This window comes from Ascaphus truei, unplaced genomic scaffold (assembly GCF_040206685.1).
Source record: "Ascaphus truei isolate aAscTru1 unplaced genomic scaffold, aAscTru1.hap1 HAP1_SCAFFOLD_772, whole genome shotgun sequence".
Lineage (NCBI taxonomy): Eukaryota > Metazoa > Chordata > Amphibia > Anura > Ascaphidae > Ascaphus > Ascaphus truei.
The window spans coordinates 88,794-116,443 of NW_027457107.1; the positions used below are offsets into that span (position 1 = coordinate 88,794).

General features: G+C 51.2%; 1 protein-coding gene across 1 annotated transcript; it reads right to left on the reverse strand.

Moving 5' to 3' along the window:
* Window positions 1-41: 41 nt before the first annotated feature.
* On the reverse strand, window positions 42-27,489 carry LOC142486186 (uncharacterized). Its single transcript, XM_075584838.1, has 6 exons — window positions 27,338-27,489; window positions 26,757-26,825; window positions 25,149-25,327; window positions 11,234-11,403; window positions 10,714-10,867; window positions 42-715 (listed from the first exon to the last, which is right to left on the reverse strand). Exons 1-6 carry the CDS (start codon window positions 27,487-27,489, stop codon window positions 600-602), a joined length of 840 nt encoding a protein of 279 aa, XP_075440953.1. The 3' UTR covers window positions 42-599.
* Window positions 27,490-27,650: the final 161 nt, after the last annotated feature.

Below are 27,650 nucleotides of genomic sequence, written 5' to 3' on the forward strand. Positions count from 1 at the left end.
GGAGGGGGGGAGTGGAGGGGGGGGAGTGGAGGGTGGAGGAGTGGAGGGGGGGAGTGGAGGGTGGAGGGGGGTGAAGTGGAGGGGGGGGAGAGGAGGGTGGAGGGGGGGAGAGGAGGGTGGAGGGGGGGAGTGGAGGGTGGAGGGGGGGAGTGGAGGGTGGGAGTGGATGGTGGAGGGGGGTAAAGTGGAGGGTGGAGGGGGGTAAAGTGGAGGGTGGAGGGGGGGAAAGGAGGGTGGAGGGGGGGAGTGGAGGGTGGAGGGGGGGAGTGGAGGTTGGGAGTGGAGGGGGGGAGAGGGAGGGGAGGAGTGGAGGGGGTAGGGGAGGAGTGGAGGGTGGGGAATGGAGGGGGGACAGGGGAGGGTGGAGGTGGGAGTGGAGCGGGGGAGTGGAGGGACTTAAGTGGAGACTTAAATACTAGTTAATATAATCTACTTTACGAAGAAATATCTATTAAACTAAGAAATATAATCTATTATACTAAATATCTATTAAACTAATTAATATAATTATTGTACTAAGCAATATAATCTAATAAACTAAACAAAAATAATCTATTTAAAAACAATACAAGAAAAAGCTGGAGAAATACTGTAATACGTTAACCAAGCCACAGATTTGATGCCAATGAGCGTTGAACTCCTTGCAGATCCACCGTCAGCTGGTTGTGGCAGAAAGTGATGACATGCAGTAGAACCCAGGCACAGAGCGGTTCAGCTGTAACCACGGAAATCAGGTCAGAAATCAACACAATATTTTTTGAAATTTAGAATGAGAATGTTCTGTATGTCACACAGATCTGAGCCCTGTCAAATGTTAGCAGCTTGTGATAATACTGTGTCCCATAACCTGCTTTATATGAAGTATCATTTTACACTAGTAGAGATGTTACATTTTGAAAAATAGCGACATTGTTCATTTTCTCTACAAATGATCAATTAAAAAGTTGAATAAAACGTTGTGTGTGTGGGGTGTGTGTGCGCTATACAATATATATATATATATATATATATATATATATATATATATATATAGATAGATAGATAGATAGATAGATAGATAGATAGATAGATAGATAGATAGATAGATAGATACTACAGTAACACTGAAAGATGGCAAACTATACACATCTGTATACAAGAAACCAACTGACAGATGCAGTTACCTCCACAACTCCAGCTCCCATCCCACTCATACAAAAGAAGGTATCATACACATCCAGGCTATAAGACACCACCCGCATATGCTCTGACACTGAAGACAGAAACAGGCATCTCACAACCCTGACCGAATCGTTCAGGACAGAAGGGATACAAACCAAAGACCATTGCCAAAACTATCACATCTGCAATAAAAGCCCCACGAGAACACCTGCTACAATACAGACAGAAAGAACCTACCACACGCATACCACTAGTGACCACATACAACCCTACCCTAGAGGGCATACGAAAAATAATCAAAGATGTGCAACTCATGCTGACAGAGGATGCAACATTAAAAGAAATCTTTCCCAAACCTCCCATTCTTGCGTTCCGGCAACCACCAAACCTCAATCAGAAATTAGTCAGCAGAAAACTTCACAACGATTTTAAAGACATGGATAATGGCACAAAGCCGTGCAGCAACAAACGCTGCAAACTCTGCAAACATATTTGCCAAGATCCCACAGGCCAGTCACAACCATAGAACATTCAATGTTAAAGGATCATACAGCTGCACATCCAGGAATATAGTGTATATGATTCAATGCAACAAATGTGACCAAGGTTGCTACATTGGGGAAACCAGCCAAAAACTACAAGGAAGAATGAATATGCACAGACACTCCATACTCCATCACGAAGAGGGAAGATACTGCTCACCTGTGGGACATCACTTCTCACAACCAGATCATTCCATAAATGATCTAAAAATCAAAATCCTCAATGGAATGTTTAAAAGCACCCAAGAACGGAAAACATTTGAACTCAGAATGATAAGACTCTTTGACACCAAAACCAAAGGACTTAATGCGGACATGGGTTTTCTCACACCCTATCAAAATTGCTTGTAATTATCCTGCTTGCCTCTATTCTTATTCACACTTTCTCTCTCCCCCCCTGTATCCCTACCCCTCCCCACCTTTCTTTGACACCGTTCCTGGCTTCAAACACATTTAACACCCTACATTATCTACAGTAAATATCTGCTGGTTTTTCCCCCCCTCTCTCTACACTGTTTTAGCCATTGAAACCCTTTGTATATCAGTATTGCTTGACCTGAAGAAGAGAGGATAACTCTCGAAAGCTTGTCCTATGACATAAATTGTTAGTCCCAATAAAAAAGGTATCACCTAATACTGAAGAACTCATTTATTCTGCACTATCGCAACTGGACTAACACGGCTATTTTCTGCTTTATATATATATATATATGTATATGTAGAGGTATCAGTACCGTGTTAGCCGAGCTTCAACAATCTCTCACATTTCCACACCTGCCCACACCATTTATATCCACTCCCACTCCACACACACCTTTTGTAAAGCACTGTATATACTGTGGGCTCTCCATTCATTTATATTCACACACACACTCTTACATCACTTGCTTTCAGGAACCTTTTGACACCTCTAGCCATAAAACACATCCACACTGGGGGAGGGACAAGCACAGATAACATTCCAAGAGACACTGGTTTTAAGTATACCTTTTGCTTGCTTCATTATTGTAACATCGCTGGAAGAAGAGATCAGTGTATCTCGAAAGCTCGCACAAATAAAAGCATTTCGTTAGCCACAGAACGGTATCGTCTATTTATTTTTTGATTTTATATATATATATATATATATACAGTGTTCGACAATTATATACATTTACTCGCCCGGGGCGGGTGGATTTAACCCCCGGGCGAGTAAATATTGGCCCAAGCAGCATACATGTGTTTTTTAAATATCCCGCGCTCGCGCTGCTGCTTTTCCCGCGCTCGCGCTGGAGAAAAAAAAATAAGCCGGAGGCGGGTTCATGTTGTTGGGGAGATTACCCCCGCCTCCGGCTCTCTGAGCAGTGGCCTCCCTCCTCAGCGCTTCCACTCCTCCCCCTTCCGGCAGCCAGCCCTTCCACGCCTGTCTGCCTCAGGCCCCTGCAGGGCCATCTGTCGCCCCCCCCCTCCCTCCCATCGGGCCATCTGTCGCCCCCCCTCCCTCCCATCGGGCCATCTGTCACCCCCCCCCCTCCCACCCATCGGGCCATCCCCCCCCCCCTCCCACCCATCAGGCCATCCTCCCCCCCCCTCCCATCGGGCCACCAGCCCCCCCCTCCCATCGTGCCACCCCCCCCCCTCCCATCGGGCCATCCGCCCCCCCTCCCATCGGGCCATCTGCCCCCCCCTCCCATCAGGCCATCCGCCCCCCCCCTCGTATGGGGCCATCCGCCCGCCCTCGTATCGGGCCATCCGCCCCCCCCCCCCTCCCATCGGGCAATCCATCAGCCCTGCTCTTCTCCTGCTCTGATTGCCAGCTCAGCTGTTAGCAGGGGAAATCCCCTAACCGGAGCTACTCCCTGCTCTAAGCCTGCTCTAAGCAGGGGAAATCCCCTAACCGGAGCTACTCCCTGCTCTAAGCCTGCTCTAAGCAGGGGAAATCCCTCACCCGGTGCTGCCCCCGCTGCCATGTGCGACCCCTCCTGCCACTGTGTTTGTGAGTGTTTGTGTGTGTGTGTGTGTGAGTGACAGACTGTGTGTGTGTGTGTGTGTGTGTGTGTGTGTGTGTGTGTTTGTCTGAGTGAGAGTGAGTGTCTGTGTGTCTGTGAGGGTGTCACCTCCTCTCTCTCTCCCTGCCCCCACTGCCATGTGCGACCCCTCCTGCCACTGTGTTTGTGAGTGTTTGTGTGTGTGTGTGTGTGAGTGACAGACTGTGTGTGTGTGTGTGTGTGTGTGTGTGTGTGTGTGTGTGTGTGTGTTTGTCTGAGTGAGAGTGAGTGTCTGTGTGTCTGTGAGGGTGTCACCTCCTCTCTCTCTCCCTATCCCTGTGTCACCCTCTCCCTCTCCCTGTGTCACCCTCTCCCTGTGTCACCCTCTCCCTCTCCTTGTGTCACCATCTCCCTGTGTCACCCTCTCCCTGTGTCACCCTTTCCCTGTGTCACCCATTCCCTGTGTCACCCTCTCCCTGTGTCACCCTTTCCCTGTGTCACCCTCTCCCTATGTCACCCTCTCCCTCTCCCTGTGTCACTCTCCCTCTCCCTGTGTCACCCTCCCTCTCCCTGTGTCACCCTCCCTCTCCCTGTGTCACCCACCCTCTCCCTGTTTCACCCACCCTCTCCCTGTTTCACCCACCCTCTCCCTCTCCCTGTGTCACCCTTTCCCTGTGTCACCCTCTCCCTGTGTCACCCTCTCCCTGTGTCACCCTCTCCCTGTGTCACCCTCTCCCTGTGTCACCCTCTCCCTGTCACCCTCTACCTCTCCCTGTGTCACCCCCTCCCTCTCCCTGTGTCACCCTCCCTCTCCCTGTGTCACCCTCCCTCTCCCTGTGTCACCCTCTCCCTCTCCCTGTGTCACCCCTCCCTCTCCCTGTGTCACCCTCCCTCTCCCTGTGTCACCCTCCCTCTCCCTGTGTCACCCTCCCTCTCCCTGTGTCACCCTCCCCCTCTCCCTGTCACCCCTCCCTCTCCCTGTGTCACCCTCCCCCTCTCCCTGTCACCCTCCCCCTCTCCCTGTCACCCTCCCTCTCCCTGTCACCCTCCCTCTCCCTGTCACCCTCCCTCTCCCTGTGTCACTCACCCTCTCCCTGTGTCACCCACTCTCTCCCTGTGTCACACTCCCACTCCCTTTGTCACCCTCCCTCTCCCTGTGTCACCCTCCCTTTCCCTTGTGTCACCCCTCTCCCTGTGTCACCCTCCCCTCTCCCTGTATCACCCTCCCTCTCCCTGTGTCACCCTCCCTCTCCCTGTGTCACCCTCCCTCTCCCTGTGTCACCCTCCCTCTCCCTGTGTCACCCTCCCTCTCCGTGTCACCCTCTCCCTCTCCCTGTGTCACCCTCTCCCTCTCCCTGTGTCACCCTCTCCCTGTGTCACCCTCTCCCTGTGTCACCCTCTCCCTGTGTTACCCTGTCCCTGTGTCACCCTGTCCCGCTCCCTGTCACCCTCCCTCTCCATGTCACCCTCTCCTTGTGTGACCCACCCTCTCCGTATCCCTGTGTCACCCTCTCCTGTGTCGCCCTCTCCTGTGTAGCCCTCTCCCTCTCTCTGTCACCCTCTCCCTCTCTCTGTCACGCTCTCCCTCTCTGTCACCCTCTCTCTCCTCTTCCTGTCACCCTCCCTTTCCCTGTGTCACCCTCCCTCTCCCTGTGTCACCCTCCCTCTCCCTGTGTTACCCTTCCCCTCTCCCTGTCACCCTCCCTCTCCCTGTGTCACCCTCCCCCTCTCCCTGTCACCCTCCCTCTCCCTGTCACCCTCCCTGTGCCTGTCACCCTCCCTCTCAATGTCACCCTCCCTCTCCCTGTGTCACCCACCCTCTCCCTGTGTCACCCACCCTCTCCCTGTGTCACCCACCCTCTCCCTGTGTCACCCTTCCTCTCCCTGTGTCACCCTCCCTCTCCCTGTGTCACCCTCCCTCTCCCTGTGTCACCCTCCTCTCCCTGTGTCACCCTCCCTCTCCCTGTGTCACCCTCCCTCTCCCTGTGTCACCCTCTCCCTCTCCCTGTCACCCTCTCCCTCTCCTTGTGTCACCCTCTCCCTCTCACCCTCTCCCTGTGTCACCCTCTCCCTGTGTTACCCTCTCCCTGTGTCACCCTGTCCGCTCCCTGTCACCTTCCCTCTCCGTGTCACCCTCTCCCTGTGTGACCCACCCTCTCCGTCTCCCTGTGTCACCCTCTCCCTGTGTCGCCCTCTCCCTGTGTCGCCTCTCCCTCTCTCTGTCACCCTCTCCCTCTTTCTGTCACCCTCTCCTCTCTCTCACTCTCCCTGTCTCCCTCTCCCTCCTCTGTCTCCCTCTCCCTCTCTCTGTCTCCCTCTCTGTCGCACTCTCTTCTTCGCTCTCTCTGTCGCACTCTCTCTTTGTCTCTCATTCTCTCAGTGTGTGTGTCTCTCATTCTCTCTCTTTCACTGTGTGTCTCTCTTTCTCTCTCTTTCTCTGTGTGTCTCTCTTTCTCTCTCTTTCTCTGTGTGTCTCTCTTTCTCTCTCTTTCTCTGTGTGTCTCTCTTTCTCTCTGTGTGAGTGTGGGTGTGCCGCTCTCTGTGTGTGTGTGTCTGTCTACTGTCTCTCTGTCTCTCTCTGTCTGTCTCTCTCTGTGAAGCGCCGACGTCCAGACACTGGTTAAGGGGTTCAGGAAACTAGTCATTCACATCTGGCTTTTATTTCTAGATCCGACATTGACACACACACACACACACGTCTAATTGTAGTATAATGTAATACAATAAATACATTTATGTCAAAAATTAATGTTGTTCTGACTAGGAATTTATTAAATGTATTTTATTTATATATTTTATTTTAAAGCGGGTTGGGAGCGGGACTAGGGGCGGAGTTGGGGGCGGGACTAGGGGCGGAGTTGGGGCGGGACTAGGTGGCGAGTAGATTTTTTGGTTGGGCGAGTAGATTTTTGGGTGATTTGTCGAACACTGTATATATATATATATATATATATATATATATACTGTATATATATATATATAGCAAATGGAAATTTCCTGTATGCTCATTTGCATGTCTTAGACAGGTCTGCAACCTGTATATATATACAGTATATATATATATATATATATTATAATGTTTTATATATATGTATATACAGTATGTATGTGTGTATATATATATATATATACTAGCTGATATACCCGCGTTGCCCGGGATGTAAATACGTAATAGGTAGTATTATTTATAAATCGTGGAACAATAGGTGACTATTTGTTGTAAAGGTTGAATAATAATGTTGAAATGGTTTATTGTAAAGACACCACAGTACAATGTATATTTTGGTGACATAAGAGATGTAAAAATGGGATGAATGTGTCCTGCTAGGGTGTGAGGCGGCGGGTGGCGCATGGGTTGTGAATGCTGTCTGTGAGTGGGGGTCCTGCTAGGTGTGAGGCGGCGGTTGGCGCGTGGGTTGTGAGTGCTGTCTGTGAGTGGGGTCCCTCTAGGGTATGAGGCGGTGGGTGGCGCGTGGGTTGTGAGTGCTGTCTGTGAGTGGGGGTCCTGCTAGGGTGTGAGGCGGCGGGTCAGTGATGTCAGTGCGTATGGGCGGGAGGCAGCAGGTGTGTGCGGGTGTGTGAGTGGCGACAGGTGTGTGTTGAGTGCGTGCGGCAGCTGTGAGGCAGAGGCGGCCAGGTGAAAGGCAGAGGTGGGAAGGCAGGAGGGGGGAATGCGGGAAGGGGAGGAGGAAAGTGGAGGGTGGGAAGGGGTGGAGTGGAGGGGGGAACGGGTGGAGTGGAGGGGGGGGAAGGGGTGGGGTGGAGGGGGGAAGGGCTGGAGTGGAGGGGGGGAAGGGGTGGTGTGGAGGGAGTGGAGGGGGAAGGGGGGGAGTGGAGTGGAGGGGGCGAGTGGAGGGTGGAGGAGTGGAGGGTGGAGGGGGTGGAGTGGAGGGTGGAGTAGGGGGAGAGGAGGGTGGAGGGGGGGAGTGGAGGGTGGAAGGGGGGAGTGGAGGGTGGAGGGGGGGAGAGGAGGGTGGAGGGGGGGAGTGGAGGGTGGAAGGGGGGAGTGGAGGGTGGAGGGGGGGAGAGGAGGGTGGAGGGGGGGAGAGGGTGGGAGTGGAGGGGGGGAACGGGTGGAGTGGAGGGGGGGGAAGGGGTGGAGTGGAGGGGGGGAAGGGCTGGAGTGGAGGGGGGGAAGGGGTGGTGTGGAGGGAGTGGAGGGGGGAAGGGGGGGAGTGGAGTGGAGGGGGCGAGTGGAGGGTGGAGGAGTGGAGGGTGGAGGGGGTGGGAGTGGAGGGTGGAGTAGGGGGAGAGGAGGGTGGAGGGGGGGAGTGGAGGGTGGAGGGGGGGAGAGGAGGGTGGAGGGGGGGAGTGGAGGGTGGAAGGGGGGAGTGGAGGGTGGAGGGGGGGAGAGGAGGGTGGAGGGGGGAGAGGGTGGGAGTGGAGAGGGGGAGGGGAGGAGTGGAGGGTGGGGAATGGAGGGGGGAGTGGAGGGTGGAGGGGGGGAGTGGAGGGTGGAGGGGGGGAGTGGAGGGGGGAGTGGAGGGTGGAGGAGGGGGGAATGGAGGGGGGGACAGGGGAGGGTGGAGGTGGGAGTGGAGGGTGTGAGGCGGCGGGTCAGTGATGTTGGTGCATATGGGCGGGAGGCAGCAGGTGTGTGGCGGGTGTGTCAGTGAGGACAGGTGTGTGTTGAGTGCGTGCGGAAGCTGTGAGGCAGAGGCGGCCGGGTGAAAAGCAGAGGCGGGAGGGGGGGAGGGGGGGACGCGGGAAGGGGAGGAGGGGAAGTGGAGGGGGGAAGGGGTGGAGTGGAGTGGGGGAAGGGGTGGAGTGGAGGGGGGGAGTGGAGGAGGGAGTGGAGGGTGGAGGAGTGGAGGGTGGGGGGGGGAGTGGAGGGGGGGAGTTGAGGGGGGGAGAGGGAGGAGTGGAGGGGGTAGGGGAGGAGTGGAGAATGGAGGGGGGACAGGGGAGGGTGGAGATGGGAGTGGAGCAGAGTGGGTGGGAGTGGAGGGTGGAGAGTGGGAGGGGGAGAGGTGGAGGGGGGTAGGGGTGGAGAGGAGGAGTGGAGGGGGAGATTGGGGGGAGTGGAGGGGGAGAGAGGGGGGAGTGGAGGGGGGGAAAGAGGGGGAATGGAGGGGGAGAGGGGGGAGTGGAGGGGGGGAAGGAGTGAAGTGGAGGGAGGGGTGAAGTGGAGGGAGGGGTGAAGTGGAGGGGGGGAAAGAGTGGAGGGGGGGAAAGAGTGGAGGGGAGGAAAGAGTGGAGGGGGGGAGGAGTGAAGTGGAGGGAGGGGTGAAGTGGAGGGGGGAGAGAGTGGAGGGGGGGGAAAGAGTGTATGGGGGGAAAAGTGGATGGGGGGGAAAGTGGAGAGGGGGAAAGAGTAGAGGGGGGAACTGTGGAGGGGGGAAAGAGTGGAGGGGGGTGGAAGAGTGGAGGGGGGTGGGGGAGGGAGATGTGAATTGGAGGGGGGAGGGAGTGGAGGGGGGGGAAAGAGTTGATGGGGGGAAAAGTGGATGGGGGGGGAAGAGTGGAGGGGGGGAAACAGTGGAGGGGGGGAAGAGTGGAGGGGGGGTGGAAGAGTGGAGGGGGGGTGGAAGAGTGGAGGGGGGTGGGAGGGGGAAGAGTGGAGGGGGAGGAGGTGGAATAGGGGGAGGGTGTGGATTGGGGGATGAAGGTGGGGGGGTGAAGGGAGTGGAAGGGGAGGAGGAGGGGGGGAAGGGGGAGGAGGGGTGGAAGGGGGAGGGGAAAAAAGTGTAGGGGGGAAAGAGTGTAGGGGGGGAAAGAGTGGAGGGGGGGGTGGAGGGAGGTGGGGTGGAGGGGGAGGAGGGGAGGGAGTGGAGGTTGGGGTGAAGTTGGGGGGGTGAAGGGAGTGGAAGGGGAGGAAGGGGGAGGGGGGAAAGGGGAAGGGGGGAGCAGGGGGCATATGTATTGTCATAATTTATGTATCCGCTTGCCCCCCCCCCCATCCGGGCGTCCGTTCCCCTGCTGGCTCGATGGCTGGCTGCCCCCCCTGCTTGTTCTCCGATGGCTCGGGCCTCTCCTCCCCCCCCCATTCCCAGAGGGTTCGCCCGCTTCCCCCCCGCCGGCCGCTTGCTCCCCCGATGGGTCGTCCGGCCAATGGAGGCGCGTGCAGGCGGCGGCAGGAAGCGCCATGTGTGGTCCTGGCCTGAGGCGGGAGGTAATGGTGAGCTCCCGCGGCCGGCTTCTCCGCCACTTGTTCCTGGGCGGTTGAGGTGGGACGCGCAGGGGTGTTCTGCGGCAGGGGTTTAAGGTGTGAGGCAGGAGGGGTGTGAGGTGTAAGGTGTGAGGCGCAGGGTGTAAGGTGCAGGGTGTAAGGTGTGAGGAGGCACGCCTGCGGGAGGGGTGTGAGGCAGGAGGGGTGTGATGTGTATGGTGTAAGGCGCAGGGTGTAAGGTGTGAGGCGCAGGGTGTAAGGTGCAGGGTGTAAGGTGTGAGGCGGCACGCCTGCGAGGGGGTGTGAGGCGCAGTGTGTACTGTCTTACCTAGGCTGCTGCACATTGTGTGGTAGGCCATCTTGGAGAGGAGCACGCGGGGTGAGTGAGTGTGTGTGTGTGTGACCACAACGGCCAATGAGAGGTGTGCGGGGGCGGGCGGGCCAAGGGAGCCATCTCATTGGCCTGAGGTGGAGTGACGGGCCAAAGGTCCAATGCGATTGCCCCTAGACACAGGGAGACACAGGACAGACAGACAAACACACATACGACGGTTTGAGAAATATATATATAAATATATATGTATATATTGTATGTTTTATATAGATATACATATATACATACACACGCACAATCACAATTCTCATTATGCTTTACAAACACAGTAACTGTCAGACAGTGACACACTCACTCAGATACACACACTCATGGTTATATTCACACATATGCTCCCTCTCATTCTCACTACACACGCACCCTCTCGGTGTACTAAACAAACAATGCTTATAAAAAATATACAATACATACTGAAAAAAAAAAAAAAAAAAAACAATGCATATAAACAAACCCCAGTGCATACTGTATAACAAAACCCAATGCATATAAAAAAAATGCGTCTTCCTAAATATGTATGTATGTACAGCTCAACCCCCTTACTGTAGAGATAAGGGAAAAGCAGAGAGGTGAAAACAGACGCACTACTGCAGGGGCGGCCAACTCCCGTCCTCAAGGGCCACCAACAGGTCAGGTTTTCAGGATATCCCTGCTTCAGCACAGGTGGCTCAATCAGTGACTCAGTCAGAGGACTGCCCTAGTGTACAGAGAGAGAGGGAAATAATTACAAAACATGCAGGGGGAATAGCCCCTTTAAATCTTCAAAGGCAAGATAGATGCACAGTATATTTGATAGGCTGTGATATTTGATATTTGTATAACGCTGTGCTTGGGGTCCAAACAATCACATCGCGTTATAAGCGGATCGCGTTAGAAATAATGTACAATTATATGCATTGTGCAATAAGGTATTTAAGTGTTACGCCGGTGCTGCCCGCAGACCAGACCCGTCCCCTGAGCTGAAGGGGAAGTGGTAATACACGCACCCGCAGCAAAGGGAGCGTGTCCGGAGTGTGGTATGAAGCGTTGCCAGGCCAGGTGTAGTAAGGTAGACAATACTTGCCGGTACTGGTTGTAGAGATAGAGTGAATGATGCCTCGCCGAAGTCAGGGAGTGGAGAGTGGAGATAGGTCGTAGTCCAAGCCGTGTTCAAGGGGTTACCAGAGAGAGCGTTGTTCAAGGGGTGCCGAGATCGAGAGCCAGAAGGGGTAGTCGTACGAGCTGCGTCAGAACCTGTGAAAACACTGAGAGAATCCAGAAGTACTTCCATACAGAGATTATGTCGAGCAAAGACTGAGAGCAGAGAGGAGCTAGATAAAGCAGGAAGGTCCAATCAGGAACGGAGGCGGGACAGGAAGAGCTACAGGGAGACACTGCAGATTGGTGCAGGCATAACAGGCCAGGTGAGTCTTGTTAGTAAAATATACTGGACACCTAACAAGCTCCTATTGAACCCCCAAAATAACCACAACATATATATAAGCATATGAATGTCACAGAGGAGTGCTACTGAGCATAGCAATATATATTTAAAACCAGAGACAGCACATAAAACACAGACACAGCTCAGTTTTAGCACATCCAGTGAAAATCATACACGGTACAGTGCCTAAATATATATCTATAAATATCTATTAAGTAAAATGGTCTTTTAGTTTGACATTTTTGGCCAAAATTGTTGTAAGCCCCTGAGCCAACGTCACGGCAGACCACAATTCAGGGGTCCCTAACGCTAATATAAATTCTTAATAACCTGTGTAATAACAGGAAGAATGATTTATAGTAAATCTGTCAATATTAGTTGCAAAGTTCTAAGTCTGATTGAAGCCTTTATTAACCTGTACATTACCAGGAAAGGCACTCTGTATTAGAGATGTCACAACCATCCTGCAAGCAAACAAGTTCCCCTGTGTGGAAGATGCTATGGAGTGAGCCCTTAACCATTTAAATGTGGGAGGGGGTGAGCTTAAATTAAGTAGGAGGTTGCCAACCTCCAATCAGCCAGGACTAGCTGAAACACAATTGTAAAATATACTGGACACCTAACAAGCTCCTATTGAACCCCCAAAATAACCACAACATATATATAAGCATATGAATGTCACAGATGAGTGCTACTGAGCATGGCAATATATATTTAAAACCAGAGACAGCACATAAAACACAGACACAGCTCAGTTTTAGCACATCCAGTGAAAATCATACACGGTACAGTGCCTAAAAATATATGTATAAATATCTATTAAGTAAAATGGTCTTTTAGTTTGACATTTTTGGCCAAAATTGTTGTAAGCCCATGAGCCAACGTCACGGCAGACCACAATTCAGGGGTCCCTAACGCTAATATAAATTCTTAATAACCTGTGTAATAACAGGAAGAATGATTTATAGTAAATCTGTCAATATTAGTTGCAAAGTTCTAAGTCTGACTGAAGCTTTTATTAACCTGTACATTTACTTATTAGATATTTATACATATACATATTTATATTTATACATATACATATACATATACAAATATTTCTGGCTGGGTGGAGGGTATTCTAAAACCACTTGTCAGGAACACACCCAGCTATAGCCAGGATACCACCGACCTGCTAAACAAACGGAATGTCATTGGCCCCCTCCCTACAGGAACACTACTAGCAACTATTTCCGGAGAGTCACTTTATACAAACATCCCCCACGAGGATGGGATTTCAGCCTGCAGATACTTTCTGGGATCGCAGGAGCCACTCACAGAGACAGTGACTAAATGCATTGAATTTATTCTGACCCATAACTACTTCACATTTGGAAATGACACATACCTCCAGACAACCGGGACTGCTATGGGTACTCGGATGGCGCCACAGTATGCCAATCTGTTCTGCGCAAAACTGGAAAGTGACTTTCTGTCCACCTGTCACTTGAAACCCCTTACATACCTTCGCTACATCGATGACATCCTCCTGATTTGGACCTCTGGCGAACAGGACCTCCTACAGCAGCGGTGCGCAAACCGTGGGGCGCGACCCCCAGGGGGGGCGCGACACTGCTGACGGGGGGCGCGGGGTTTACAGAGGCCCCCCGCGCTTCCCGAAGGCACTTAAATTAAGTGCCGGGAGAGCTGCAGGGCCTCTGTAAACCTAACTTACCGTGGCTCCGGCGGCTTCCTCCCTGCGGCGCCATGGCAACGCGGCGTCAAAATGACGCTGCGAGGTCATGTGACGTCACGTTGCTATGGCAACGTGACGTCATTACGCCGGAGCGCGGGTAAGTTGGGGTTGGGGGGGGCGCGGGAGCGAGGGGACAGCCGTCAGGGGGGCGCAGGGAAAAAAGTTTGCGCCCCCCTGTCCTACAGTTCTATGACAACTTCAATACTTTCCACCCGACCATCAACCTCAAACTCACCCATTCCCCGGATGAAGTACATTTTCTAGACACCACCATTACTATAAAAAACAACCAACTACAGACTTCTGTATACCGCAAACCTACAGACAGAGCCAGCTATTTGAGGGACAACAGTTTCCACCCGACACACACCAAACATGCAACCATCTACAGTCAAGCCATACGATACAACCGGATATGCTCCGACACAGCAGACAGAGACTAGCGGATTAAAGCCTTGAGATCAGACTTTATAAACCGTGGATATAACTACAGAATTGTAGACCAGCAAATTCACAAAGCCACCAGAATACCAAGAAGTGATCTCCTTGAATACAAACAGAAGGAGACAAGCGACAGGGTTCCTTTGGTGGTCACATATAACCCACACCTAGGAGCCCTACGCAAGATCGCCAGGAAACTACAACCCATCCTCCAGGAAGATACAAGACTGCAACAGGTCTTCCCTGAAGCACCCTTATTATCATACAGACAACCCCATAATCTCAAGAATATTATGGTGAGGAGTAAAGTATTCAGCAGTACAACTGAATGCGGGACAAAACCATGCCAGGACCCAAGATGCAAAACCTGCGCAATGCTCTACACAGCGGACACAATACAAATACCACACAAGAATCGGGAATACAAAATCAGAGGAGGGTTCACCTGTTCCTCCAGCAATGTCGTGTACCTCATCATGTGCATGAAATGCCCAGGGGGCTGCTACTACATAGGTGAGACAGGACAGGGGCTAAACAAGAGAATGAACCTGCATCGCCACAGCATCACACGCGGAACAAGAGACAGTCCTGTTGGCGAACATTTCTATGACTCTGGCCATAAGATGAACGATCTGAGGGTTGCCATACTCAAAGGTAATATTAAAACCCCGAAAGAGAGACGTTGCATGAATACAAATTTATGCAACTGTTCGGGACACTTAGCAGTGGCCTAAACAGAGATCGAAATTTTATGAGTCATTACTGACAGTAGTGAACTCTCGTCCCATAAGCGCTAAAGGCCATGTCTGTGCATACTGTGCTATATGTATGCACACACAGCTGTCTCTCACACATACTAATACTCCTTGTTTTTCCATCCCTATACACCAATAGGGACCACTAAGTATCCACACACACTTTTAGTTGTGCTACTAACTCTCACATTTCCACACCCACCCACACCATTTATATCCAGTCCCACTCCACACACACCTTGTGTAAAGCACTATATATACTGTGGGCTCTCCATTCATTTTGATTCACACTGATACACATACACACTCTTTCTTCACTTGCTTTCACAGTAACCTTTTGACACCTCTAGCCATAAAACACATCCACACCGGGGGAAGGAACAGCACAGATAACATTCCAAGAGACACTGTTTTTAAGGTTACCTTTTGCTTCATTCATTGTAACATCGCCGGAAGAAGAGATCAGTGTATCTCGAAAGCTCGCACAAATAAAAGCATTTCGTTAGCCACAGAACGGTATCATCTATTTATTTTTTTATTTTTTTGATTATATATATATATATGTATATGTAGAGGTATCAGTACCGTGTTAGCCGAGCTTCAACAATCTCTCACATTTCCACACCTGCCCACACCATTTATATCCACTCCCACTCCACACACACCTTGTGTAAAGCACTATATATACTGTGGGCTCTCCATTCATTTTGATTCACACTGATACACATACACACTCTTTCTTCACTTGCTTTCACAGTAACCTTTTGACACCTCTAGCCATAAAACACATCCACACCGGGGGAAGGAACAGCACAGATAACATTCCAAGAGACACTGTTTTTAAGGTTACCTTTTGCTTCATTCATTGTAACATCGCCGGAAGAAGAGATCAGTGTATCTCGAAAGCTCGCACAAATAAAAGCATTTCGTTAGCCACAGAACGGTATCATCTATTTATTTTTTTATTTTTTTGATTATATATATATATATGTATATGTAGAGGTATCAGTACCGTGTTAGCCGAGCTTCAACAATCTCTCACATTTCCACACCTGCCCACACCATTTATATCCACTCCCACTCCACACACACCTTTTGTAAAGCACTGTATATACTGTGGGCTCTCCATTCATTTATATTCACACACACACTCTTACATCACTTGCTTTCAGTTACCCTTTGACACCTCTAGCCATAAAACACATCCACACCAGGGGAAGGAACAGCACAGATAACATTCCAAGAGACACTGTTTTTAAGTATACCTTTTGCTTGCTTCATTTATTGTAACATCGCCGGAAGAAGAGATCAGTGTATCTCGAAAGCTCGCACAAATAAAAGCATTTCGTTAGCCACAGAACGGTATCATCTATTTATTTTTTGATTATTGAAGCTCGGCTAACACGGTACTGATACCTCTACATGTATATACATGTGTATATATATATATATATATATATATATATATATATATATATACACATGTAGAGGTATCAGTACCGTGCTAGCCGAGCTTCAATAATCAAAAAATAAATAGATGATACCGTTCTGTGGCTAATTATGCTTATTGGTTATTGTTTGTGTAGCATGTTTTCGGCATGACCAGATTAGCTGGCTGTCCTGTTAGTAAGGGCTCAAGAAGTGAGTTAGTGTCCCTAACGGGACTAGGCTTTAATTTGCAAGAAAGTAGTTTCTTAAAGGGACAGTGCACCCGTACTTATTTTGGTTGTGGCTAATAAACCACTAGTGTTTAAAGTTTCCCATCGTGTCAAGCGTCTTACTGACCCCGCCGCGAGGCCGTCCTGCCACAGGTGGTGTCAGAAGTGGGATGCTACGCCTCTGGGGGTCAGTAGATGAAGATGTGTTGAGACACTGAACTCAAGCGGGAAAAAAAATATGATTTTTGCTGAAGCATGGAAGTTACTGCTAGCAAGTGCTGAGTGTAAATTTTGCCCCGTCGGGTATGAAAGGATTGCTGTGTAAAGCTAATGCCTTTTGCTGAAGTGAGTGAATTTGCAGCTAGCAAGTGCTGTGAGCAAAGGTTGCCCTGTCTGTTAAAAAAAGAAAGTGAAAATTAATTTTTGCAAAGAAGTTGCCCTAAGAAGAACCCAGAAGGTTCAAATATTGTAAAGCAAGAACAACTTACGTGTGTTGTGCAAAGTCTGCCTCGTCGGGCGTGGAAAAAAAAAAAACGGGGTTTTAAAATGGCCACCGTCATTTGTCAGTTTTGCAATGTACATAACCATACAAAACAGTGTCCCTTCAGGCCATATGATGATTATGATGACGACGCATATGTGGCCCCGAGAAGAGAGACGTACCCGCAGATGGAAGCTGCAAAAGTGTCCAGTGTGTGTGTGTGCCCAGTACCACTGATGTCTCTGGAACTAATAAAACAAAGAGAAAGAAGAAAAATAAAAATATTTCTCAAGTCACAGAGGAAGTGACCGAACCACTTGAGCCTGCGATATCAGGACAACAGGCGTCAGCAAGCCACCGAGATGTGCAAAACTTCATCAAAGACTTAGAAGTTTCTCACCAAGAAGCTAGCGCGCTCAAAACAGAGCTGGGTACTTTGAAGAAAGCCAATGAGACGGTCCTAAGGGATATAGAGACTGTGAAAATGGAGAATATAAACCTGAAAGAAGAGGTTTTAAACCTGACCGGTCAGGTCAGTGATGGGACTGAGAAGCTTCACCAAGCGCAGAAAGTGAAGGCGCAATTGGCGCAAGAAAAATTAGAGGTGCAGGAAGCACTGCAGAATGCAGAGAGGATGCAATGTGTCTCCCTGGCGCAGCACACACAAGCAGCGCACCTATGGCAGAGCCAGCTGCAAGAGCTACATGCAAGTCTGCAAGCGGCCAAGGAGAAGCAGCAAGTGCTACAGGAACGGCTGAGTACCCAGTATGTCCCCACAGAACAGCATGAGGAGCTGAGGGCCACGCTGTACGCCACAAGAGCATCGCTGGGGGCGGAGCTTGAAAGCCAGGTGATTCTGTGTGAGAGGGAGCGCGAAAAGGTCCAGAGACTGGAGCAAGAGCTGGAGAAGCAGAGAGGCAACTCCATCTCCATGAGTCAGTATGCCAAGGAGAAAGAAGCCTGGAAAACAGAAGCAGCGGCGATACTGGCGACAAAAACTACAGAGCTCCAAAAGATGAAGGCAGCGCTGACGCAAGCCCAGAGCAAGCACCGGAAAGAGGTGAAGGCCCTGAGAGGGGATTTGCAGGATCAAATTGAAGAGCTGCAGACGCAGATTGCTGAGCGCAAAATACAACTCGCCGAGAGGGAGGAGGTGACCGTCCGTCAGGTGGCTTGCCTGACATTGCGCTATGAAATCGAGATGGCTGATACCCACAGGCTGCTGGACGACACGGCTAATGAGAGGGACCGACTGCAGCTGGAGCTGGACAATGTCTGGGAGGAGCACAGGCAATTGCAGGTCAGAAATAGAGGAAAATAAACAGATTTAAGCCTTGCGCTGAACCTGCTAAGAGATGTGGAGTCGCGACTCAATACCAAAGAGGATGAACTGGCAGCGGCACTGAGTGAAAAAGGATATGCAGAAGGACAGCTTCATGACCTGAGGAAGGACCTGGAGTCTGAGCGTGCTGGCCGCAAGTTGGCGGAGAAACAAAAGCGTGACCTGGACGAGATACTCGAGGCCCTAAAGACTGAGCATGTGGCTATGTTGGACACCGCTCAGTTGGAAAATAAGATGAGAAAGACATCACAGGTTATCCAGCAACACTCCCAACAGAGTAAATTAAAGGGACAAGAAAGAAAGGCCCAAGCCTACGAGTCTGCCGACGGTAATAGAGCGGCATCATGGGGTGCACTTAGGGTTGATAAGACCCCCACCCAAATTGAAGTTATAAAGATAAATGAGGTGAAAACCAACACTAAAAATACGCTGATGGAGAAAGGTCCAGAAGCCATCACCACTGAAGCGGAGTTACTGTCTTCACAAGAGAAGGCTAAGCTTCAAGGTAGCCCTCTAAGGAAGCTTTTCACTGGATCAGGTTTAAAGAAGCTTTCAGGCAAGAAGCATAAAGGAAAGAAGGAAGAAGAGACAAAGGCAGAGTATGTGACAGAACAAGTACCTGTCTCATTGGAGTCTCGTGATCCTGCAGAGGTAGATGGAGGAGACAGTTCGCCCTCTTCTCCTGATGAGTCTATAGAGACCTCTCCTACAGAAAATGTAATGGGAGACACAGCACAGACTGTTGAAACAGAAGGTGAAGGGGCCACTTCTGATGGAGAAAGAAAGAAGGCATTATACCATGGGCCTCTTTTAAAAAAATGGTCACCCCTAAAAAGCGTGCAAAGCTGCCTTCTGAAAGTGACAAAGAAGATGAGGTTGAAAAAGCAAAGAGTGCTACCATGTCCTCTACTGGTAGTGCTGGTTCTGTTGAAAATGAAGAGGAAGCTAAAGAAAATGGTGAGGAACAAAAGCTGGAAAAGAGCCCGGAAGATAAGAGAAAGTTTGACAGCTCTGTATTATGGGAAGCTTTAATCTGTGTGGGTTCTTCTAAGAAAAGGGCCAGGAAGACTTCTGATTCAGACGAAGAAGTACAAAAAACCTTTGAGGAAGGTCAAAAAACAGAGGGAGAAGCAGGACAAGCACTGGTGAGTGAATACTATGAGCTAACTGAGGTCTTGGCTCTTCTACAGGGTAAGGGAGACTCTGAGCCCAAGAGGAAGAAGGCAGAGATAGCTGATAGACAGCAGGAGGCTTGGGGACATTTGCAAAAGGGGACACAACAAAGGCGGAGCTTCAACCCTAGACTCAGGACGGCACAAGAGAAAGAGGTAGAGAAGGATGAGTGTTCAGGCCCAAATGGCCTGGTAATTACCCAAAAAAGAAAATGCCTAAATTGGAAGGCAAGAAAAAAAAAGGGGGAGGGAAGGGCCGACGTCAGACATTGGCGACGAAGATGCTGGTGCACGGGAATGGTGCACGGGCCGCTCCACAGGACAATGTTTCGCTGGGGAGAGGGATATGTGACAGAGTCACTGACTCAGTGGGCTGTGACAGTGAATGGAGAGATGCTGCAGCCAGATCACTGAGTGTTAATCTCCTCAGACAGAGAAAGCACATCTGCAGCCTAATTAAACAGGGGCTGAACTATCAGTGAAACAAGTGCTTTAAAAAGCAAGAAGTTGCTCACACAAGGTGAGCTTGTTTTTCCAGAGGAAGGTGGAGAGAACTCTCCCGGCTTGGAAGCCGTAGCAGCTGTTGCTGCTCTGGTCCCCCAGTGCTGCGAGGAGCTAGGCTGCTGGGACCAGCTGGGACCCCAACCCAGGATAAAGATACAGATTGCTGCGAGGCTAGACACAGCCTGCTCCCTGGAACCGTGTTCCTGTTTGCTGTTGGAGCTGAAAAACAGATAAGACTTTATTCTTATTATGCTTATTGGTTATCGTTTGTGTAGCATGTTTTGGGCATGACCAGATTAGCTGGCTGTCCTGTTAGTAAGGGCTCAAGAAGTGAGTTAGTGTCCCTAACAGGACTAGGCTTTAATTTGCAAGAAAGTAGTTTCTTAAAGGGACAGTGCACCCGTACTTATTTTGGTTGTGGCTAATAAACCACTAGTGTTTAAAGTTTCCCATCGTGTCAAGCGTCTTACTGACCCCGCCGCGAGGCCGTCCTGCCACTATATATATATATATATATATAATACTGAGTTAAGTTATGGTGAGTAAAAAAAGTGACAAAAACCCTCCACAGGAAAGCAAATATGCAAATATAACTGTATGCTCATCTGCATGTCTTAGGCAGGTCTGCAACCCCGCCTTTCCCCATTATCACCCAGCATACAGCACTTCCACTGCAGCAAGGGATTCTGGGAAATGACATGCAAATGAGCACACAGTGTCACTTTTTGCCTCAATAACCATTTTAACATGTTTCCCTATAGGCTTAAGCTTGCTGCATGGTCACAGCTTTGAGCACAGCCAGGGTTAAGGTGCATACCCAGAAAACCACCCACAGACAGCCGTTTCGACCTTGATGGGTCTCATCAGTGTGGGGTTGATTTTACTGGGAATGCAAGAGAGGCTATGGGATAGGCTAAACCATAATACTGAGTTAAGTTATGGTGAGTAAAAAAAGTGACAAAAACCCTCCACAGGAAAGCAAATATGCAAATATAACTGTATGCTCATCTGCATGTCTTAGGCAGGTCTGCAACCCCGCCTTTCCCCATTATCACCCAGCATACAGCACTTCCACTGCAGCAAGGGATTCTGGGAAATGACATGCAAATGAGCACACAGTGTCACTTTTTGCCTCAATAACCATTTTTAACATGGTTCCCTATAGGCTTAAGCTTGCTGCATGGTCACAACTCAGTATTATGGTTTAGCCTAAATTTACCTCCGGGCTACATTCTCCCCCTCGCAGAATCCCAACGACCTCGCTTGGGTAGCAACCATGCAACAGAGGATTATATAATGGAAAATGCATTGTAACTGTTACTTCACATACATTAGGCATTTGTTCACTGGTACCCAACATACCCGCATGGATACCCGAGGCCAGCTGAGTCTCAGAGTGGAGTGCCCCTAACTGATTGGGTGAGGGTATCCCACCTTGACTCCTGTGAGTCTTTTGGAGCTCAAGACCAGTCCCTTGCACCAGCCCACCTTCTCCCCCTTGCCGGATCCTCCGGTCTCGTCTCACGGGAGACAGGGAGGCTCAGTCTCTTGCCTCGGTCCACCACATGGTGAACATAGCGCTCCATCGCGCACCTGGGAGAGGCCACAACTACCAGAGCGGTCTCAACACAGTCTTTGTCCGCTCCAGCAATCCCTTTAACGGTGACACCATCGTTGGGCAGCACAACCTCTTCGTGCAGGCCCGGGTCTCGGGAAGGCCGAGCTTGGAGACTCCTCGTGCAGGAGTATGTGTCGCTCCGGTCCGCTACACCGGATACCTTGATGAGGTCGAGTTCGTTCCATGATCTGCAGAGATCTTCTGGGGGAGACACCTCCACCAGGACGCGATGACGGGGTGAGCCCATCGCCCGGGTGACCCTACCTTTGGAGTCACCAGGCTCCACGATCACCGGGGAGCTCACACCCGACACCCCTTGGGGCAGTCAACTTACCCCTATCGTTGTCGGCAGGTACTGATCCCAAGCCTGGGACCGCTGGTACCTCGGTGGTAGGCCGGACTGGCCGTTGCAGGTCACACGGGCCCACATCATGGTCTGCATCAGTTGAGGTGGTTGGCTCAGTGACCTCACTGGAGTGGTCCGCCGGCAGGCGCATCACCACTCTCGGTTGGTCGCTAGAATCACCACACATGGGCGGGGGTACAAACACCTTACCCTGGGCCTCCGGGATCTGTGGTTCTGGCATCGGTGGTTCCTGCTCGGGAACCGGGTCTGGAACCGACATCTGGGGTTCCGACATCTGGAGCTCTGCCTTCAGCGGCTCCGGTTCAGCGTCTGGAAAGTCCATTTGGGCACACAGCCCCTCCTCTTCTTTCTCTGCTGGTTCCGCCGCCTGGGGTAGGATAGGCTTTAGGAACCAGGCCCCGCAACACTCACATTGAGGCTCCCACGCCAGTGCCTCCCTCCGGGAACAGCCACATTTGAGGCCAAAACACTGGGTAAACGTTTCTCCGTCCACCTCAGTTGACCTGAAACCTAGCTGTAACTGGGACGGTTTGACTCCCTCTTTAAGGGCTTCACTCAGGCAGGGGCACATTAGCACCGTGACCTCTATTCCTGGCAATTTCCAGGGCTCATACACATCAGGGTGTAACCCCTGGCAGTCTCTCTCATCCTCGGGGAGGGAACACTCCATTTCTGCAACAGTGTCCTCTGCCGCTGGCGGTTTGGGTTGCAGGAACTGCGCCGCACAGTCAGGACACTTAGGCCCTTGGGTCAGCTCCCCAACGGCACACTCACATTCATTCAGACGGCCGTACAGGCATTCTTCCCCGTCTACCACGGTCATCGTGAGGGCAACTGGTGACTCAGATGCTCCGTCCATCCAGCCACCCGTCACCTTCCATTCTTTTAACGCACACGGGCACACCACCATTGGCAAGACTAAATGGGGGGCCCGTACGATTCTATACAGCCAAGGGTGCTTTTCTCGGCATCCCTTGCTTTCCTTAGGGGGAACAGAAATGGCTGATTTCTGCTCACGACACTCCCTCCCCCTGGTGGACTCTAGAGGAGGAGCAGCACAGTCTTTTGGGGAATGTTGCGAACTCGGTACTGAGTCACTCACAGTGTGGGGGCGGGGCTCTGGTTTTCCCGCCAGTCCTGGGCAGGGGTTTGCAACATTCTTCTGTGCAGGCTGGCAGTCAGCCGCACACGTGCCATGGTGATTTGGCGGGAGTCGCCATTTTGGGTGGGGCTCACTGTCAATGTCAATAGGGCTCTCGGTGCAGGCAGATACTGCCAAGTCAGGGTAGATAAAGGGGCACCCATCGGTCGGACCCCCGGGCAAATTTAAGAATTTAGGGCCATCTTCCTCGCTTAGGGTCTGGCCTGCATATATCAGGACAGTACTCCATTGCACGGTGTCATCATACCTTTGCCCTCTGACCCACGTACCCGCCAGTCCAGGGAGCTTCCGAACCTGCGCCTGGACATCTAACAAGGGCACGCCAGCCGGGACTGCCCCCACGGCAACCACGCGGTTAGGAGTCACGTTCACTTTCAAGGCCCATGCGTAGACCTCCTGCTTTGAGAGCACCCACATGGTGGAACAAAAATAGGACACAATTTAGAAAAAAAACATACAGGGCACCCCAGGTCTGATATCTCAGCAGCGCCTCCAAATGTAGCCTTTTTTGTGAACCGGCCTGACCCACCCAATCTCACATTGGCCCCTGTGGTCTAACCGGTCCCTTTCCTTGCGGCACACCTCTTCTAAGGGACTACTGGTAACTGTATAACACCTGTGGCTCCAGGAGATTTGAGCCTCCGCTAGCTGGGAGCCTGGGGAAACCCTTACCATTTACCTGGTGCAGCGCCTCCACTTACCCAGGATCCCCGTTATGAAAGATAGCCCTGGGTAAGAAATACAATAACACACGTATACGATAAAACAATAACTAACACTTTACTTGAGAACATATAACACATTACATAACATCATGCTCTATCCGCATCACCTTAACCATATCACCTCAGCCCAATGTCTGGTGTTCACACCCAGTGTCCTGTGATCCCCCACACCCAATGTCCCGTACTCCTACGGAGGTCGTGGGTGACTGCGCAGTCACTAAATTATCTATTAGGCCTGTTGGTGCACATGTGTAGAAATACCTTCCGAGCACTCCGATGCTCGGGCCTGCTACACTCTTCTAAAAGGGTCAGACGTGCGAAGCCTCCGTCTGATCCTATCCAGGTACTTCTCCAGGACCCCAACGAGGGTCCCACCGCTTCACGGGAACACAACCGTCTCTCGGTAACACACCGTCTCACGGGAACAGCAACCGCCGCTATCCCTATCCCTTAACGTGACAGGAACCCTAACTTAGGGCCTGTCCCTGATGAACCGCAACCTGGGGTGGCTTGGGGAAAACTCCTAGGGCCTGCGGAGTAATAACCTGCCCCCTCCCCTAGCTACCCAGTCCTATCTGTAACTACTAACTACTTGCTACTCCTAACAGCCTGCAGCAGACACACAGCTCTCACCGTCAGCCTGCAGACATCCACCCACGCTGCACACACTGCGCCCAGCACATGCAGCAACACACACACACAGCTGCATTCGTACACAGCCACCTGAATCCCCGCAGCAAATCCACTGCACACACTCTGTGCCTATTTGCCAGTGCGCACAGCACTACCCGCTGTGGCACTGCTAAACCTGCACCTACACACCTACGGGTGACCTTCCCTATCTAGGGCCGTCCCTCTTCAGTTACCCCCTGCCCTTACCGGGAATTGGGACCTGCCTGGGAACCTAAGGAGAACCCTTACCTGGTGCAGGAGCCACGCGCTCCCTACACCCTTCCTACTCCTTCCTTCTCCTCTGCCTGACTGCCTGAGCAAAGCCCGGGAAAATGTATCTATTTTCCCGGGCTGAGCTTCCTTCAGCCCTATTGGCCGCAATGGAGCACCTGATCTCTGTCTCCCTATGCCTGCCCTCGCGCGATCTCTCCCTAGCTCTGGGGATCCTACCTGCGCATGCGCGACCTGTCTGGAGCCTTCCCTGCGCTTGCCGCCTACTGCGCATGCGCGAGCTAACGCGCAATGGCGGCGCCCTCTACTTTACAAGCCGGGCCGGTGGCAACGCGATCGCGGCCCTAGCGACGGCCCGATCGCGTCCCCGGCAACCGGCCTGCACCGCAATACCTCGCGCTGCTCCCTGCACTGGCCCCCACCCTCGCGAAGTGCCGGCGGGTCCGTCGCAGCCTCCGGCGGCACCCGCTACCACACGGCACTCGCGGAGGGGGGCCAGAAAGTGTAAATTTACCTCGGGGCTACATATATATATATACATATATGTGTGCATGGCCCCTATATATATATATATATATACACACACACACACACACACACACACACACACACATACAGACAAACCCCGTAATAATGCGATCCGTTAAAACGCGAGTCCGCTATTTATGGGTTTTACCGGGCTATGGGTTTACCTGGTAAATCTCCGGGCGGCAACGTGGCCCCATTTGACGTCACGCAGCCATGTTGATGGGATTTGCAGGGGGTGATGCCGGGAGGAAGCCGGGAGGAAGCCAGGAGGAAGCCGGGAGGATGCCGGGAGGATGCCGGGAGGAGCAGGAAGACGCCACCGCCGAAGCTAGGAGAAATAAACCTGTATAAAGAAGATAAATGTAACAGATGTTATCTCCGGGTTAGCCTTCAATAGAAGGTGTCAACCTCGGGCCCTAATGCAGCATCTGATGCTCTTTTACCACTGCACATATTTAGTAACACACTGATACACACATCATGGGGAGCTGGGATTTGGGAGGGATGTCACTGTGTTCTACAGGTGTTTGCACAGGAATAGCCCCCTCTCTCCATCCCTTATTATGATTGGCCCTAGGATTAGGGGGGAGGGCTCAGTGCAGAGGAAACAATTGACAATCCCACCCATTTAAAGGCCATCAACAAATTTTTTGCTTTTAGCCCGTTTACATTTGGTAAAGTATCAACGTTCTTTACAGAGATTGTCTTTGGATAACTACGTGGGTTTGCACCTTTTAAATGACATCATCAATTTAAAGAAACAAGATACCGTGGGGCAGCGCCAGGAATTCTGGGACCGTTTCCTCTGTGCATAATGGCCCCCCCTCCCCTCCATCTCCCCATCTGCCTCATTAAGGGGATTATTCCAAATGCTCCGCTCACGTGAATGGGAGTTTTCGGACACTGCTTCAGAGCGGATTTAACCCTGTGCGTGCCCCAGGACATAGTGACACGTGTGTGCGTGTTGTTTTTCCGGGTTAGATCACTTCCTGTGTTCCCATGGAGCGCGATCTAACCAGTGAGGAAATGGAGGAGGATCGCTCTTCATCTGTTTCCTCCAAAATGGCCACTGTGATCACATGACCACACTGTGCCGTAGCGGCGGTGGCACTCAAAGGGTTAATAAGTCCCTTAAACTCCAAAAACATAACAGCAAATTCCCCAGAACACACAGTATGCAGGGATTTTATTAGGGGCTGGTTATATCCCAATGCTCTATAAGCAGCTCACATCCCCTATAATGGCCCTTCTAATAGCCCCATACCCCTGTTCTTCCTCATGAACGCTGGCACTATTTTGTGAAGCTGCTGTATATTAGGATTTACCAAACAGATAACATGCGCCGGCAACCGCGGTTACCCAGAATTCCCCAGGTGCTGTGACGTTTGCAGACTCGATTTTATCAGTTTACAGCAACAATTCCACCTTGTAATTTTTCCCAAATAAAGCGATTCTCTGGCTGCTATACATTACGTTGTGCTTATATATGTTAATTACGTCCATTCATGGCCAGGTAATGTCCTGCCCTTCTGGGATTATTACTATTATAATTTCACATTCTTTCTATTTGTTATCATTTAAACAACAACATGTCTCTCGTGCAGCACCTCCTCCTTATCCTCTAATGGGGAGAGAGAGGGGATGGGGGAGAGAAAGAGGAGGGGGGAGGAAAGGAGGGGGAGAAAGAGAGAAGGTGAGAGGAGAAATTGGGGGGGGGGGTGGAGAGAGGAGGGGAGAGAGAAGGGTGGGGGGGAAAGGAGCCCACCGCCTACCTGCTTCCCTGGAAGATTAAGGGGGCCTGCAGAGCTGCCCAGAGAGGTGCCTGTCGGGGAAGCCTCCCTCTTTAGACAGGCAGCCCTAAAGACAGCCTCCAGCAGGCCCCCTCTGTAGCACCTTCCAGGAGGCCCCCTCTGCACCAGGACTGGAGTCCCAGCTGTCGCCCCCTGGTGGAGGCCCGGGCTGTGGGTGCAGGCGCTAGTGTAATATGAAATGTCTGTGACGTGTGATCATATTTATATATACTTTCTTACTGTAATCCCAGTGAATGTAAAAAAACACTAGATTGCGCTCTACTGCACCACAAGCAGTGAAAGTGAAATCTTATGCAAAAATTGTGCAGTGATAACAAAATACAAATAATATACAGTGAATAATATTAATGACAGTGAAATAAAGGCAAAAACAACTTATCACTCGACCCCGACAAAAGACTGTTCCAGAAGTCTTGCCGCAATGGTGTAGAAGAAGTTCCAGGGGAGCGTCGCCGTATGCACATAAAAAGAAAAAAACAGTGGATAGTGTAATATTGTAATAAACAATAAAAAGTGAAAGTGAATAACGAGTTCCTACTCACAAAAGTAGCAGGAATATAGGCATGTGAGTCAATAGTACTCTGTGATGCAGCTCGTTCCGGAGGTTTGGTATATGGGTCAGCACATCTTGGAAAAATGAAATGAAGAAGACGTCATCACGTCGAAACGCGTCGAGTCGGGCTTCCGCCGCCATCTTGGTAGAGGAGGGAAAGAAGCAAGGGAACTCTCATGATCCTCAGCTCCGGCGGGAAGTGACGTCACGATCCGGAAGTGACGTTCGCGGACGCCAGCGGGTAGAAGCAGACGAGACGACCTATGCTGCATCTGAGATAATATCCCCAATGCTGTATTTCC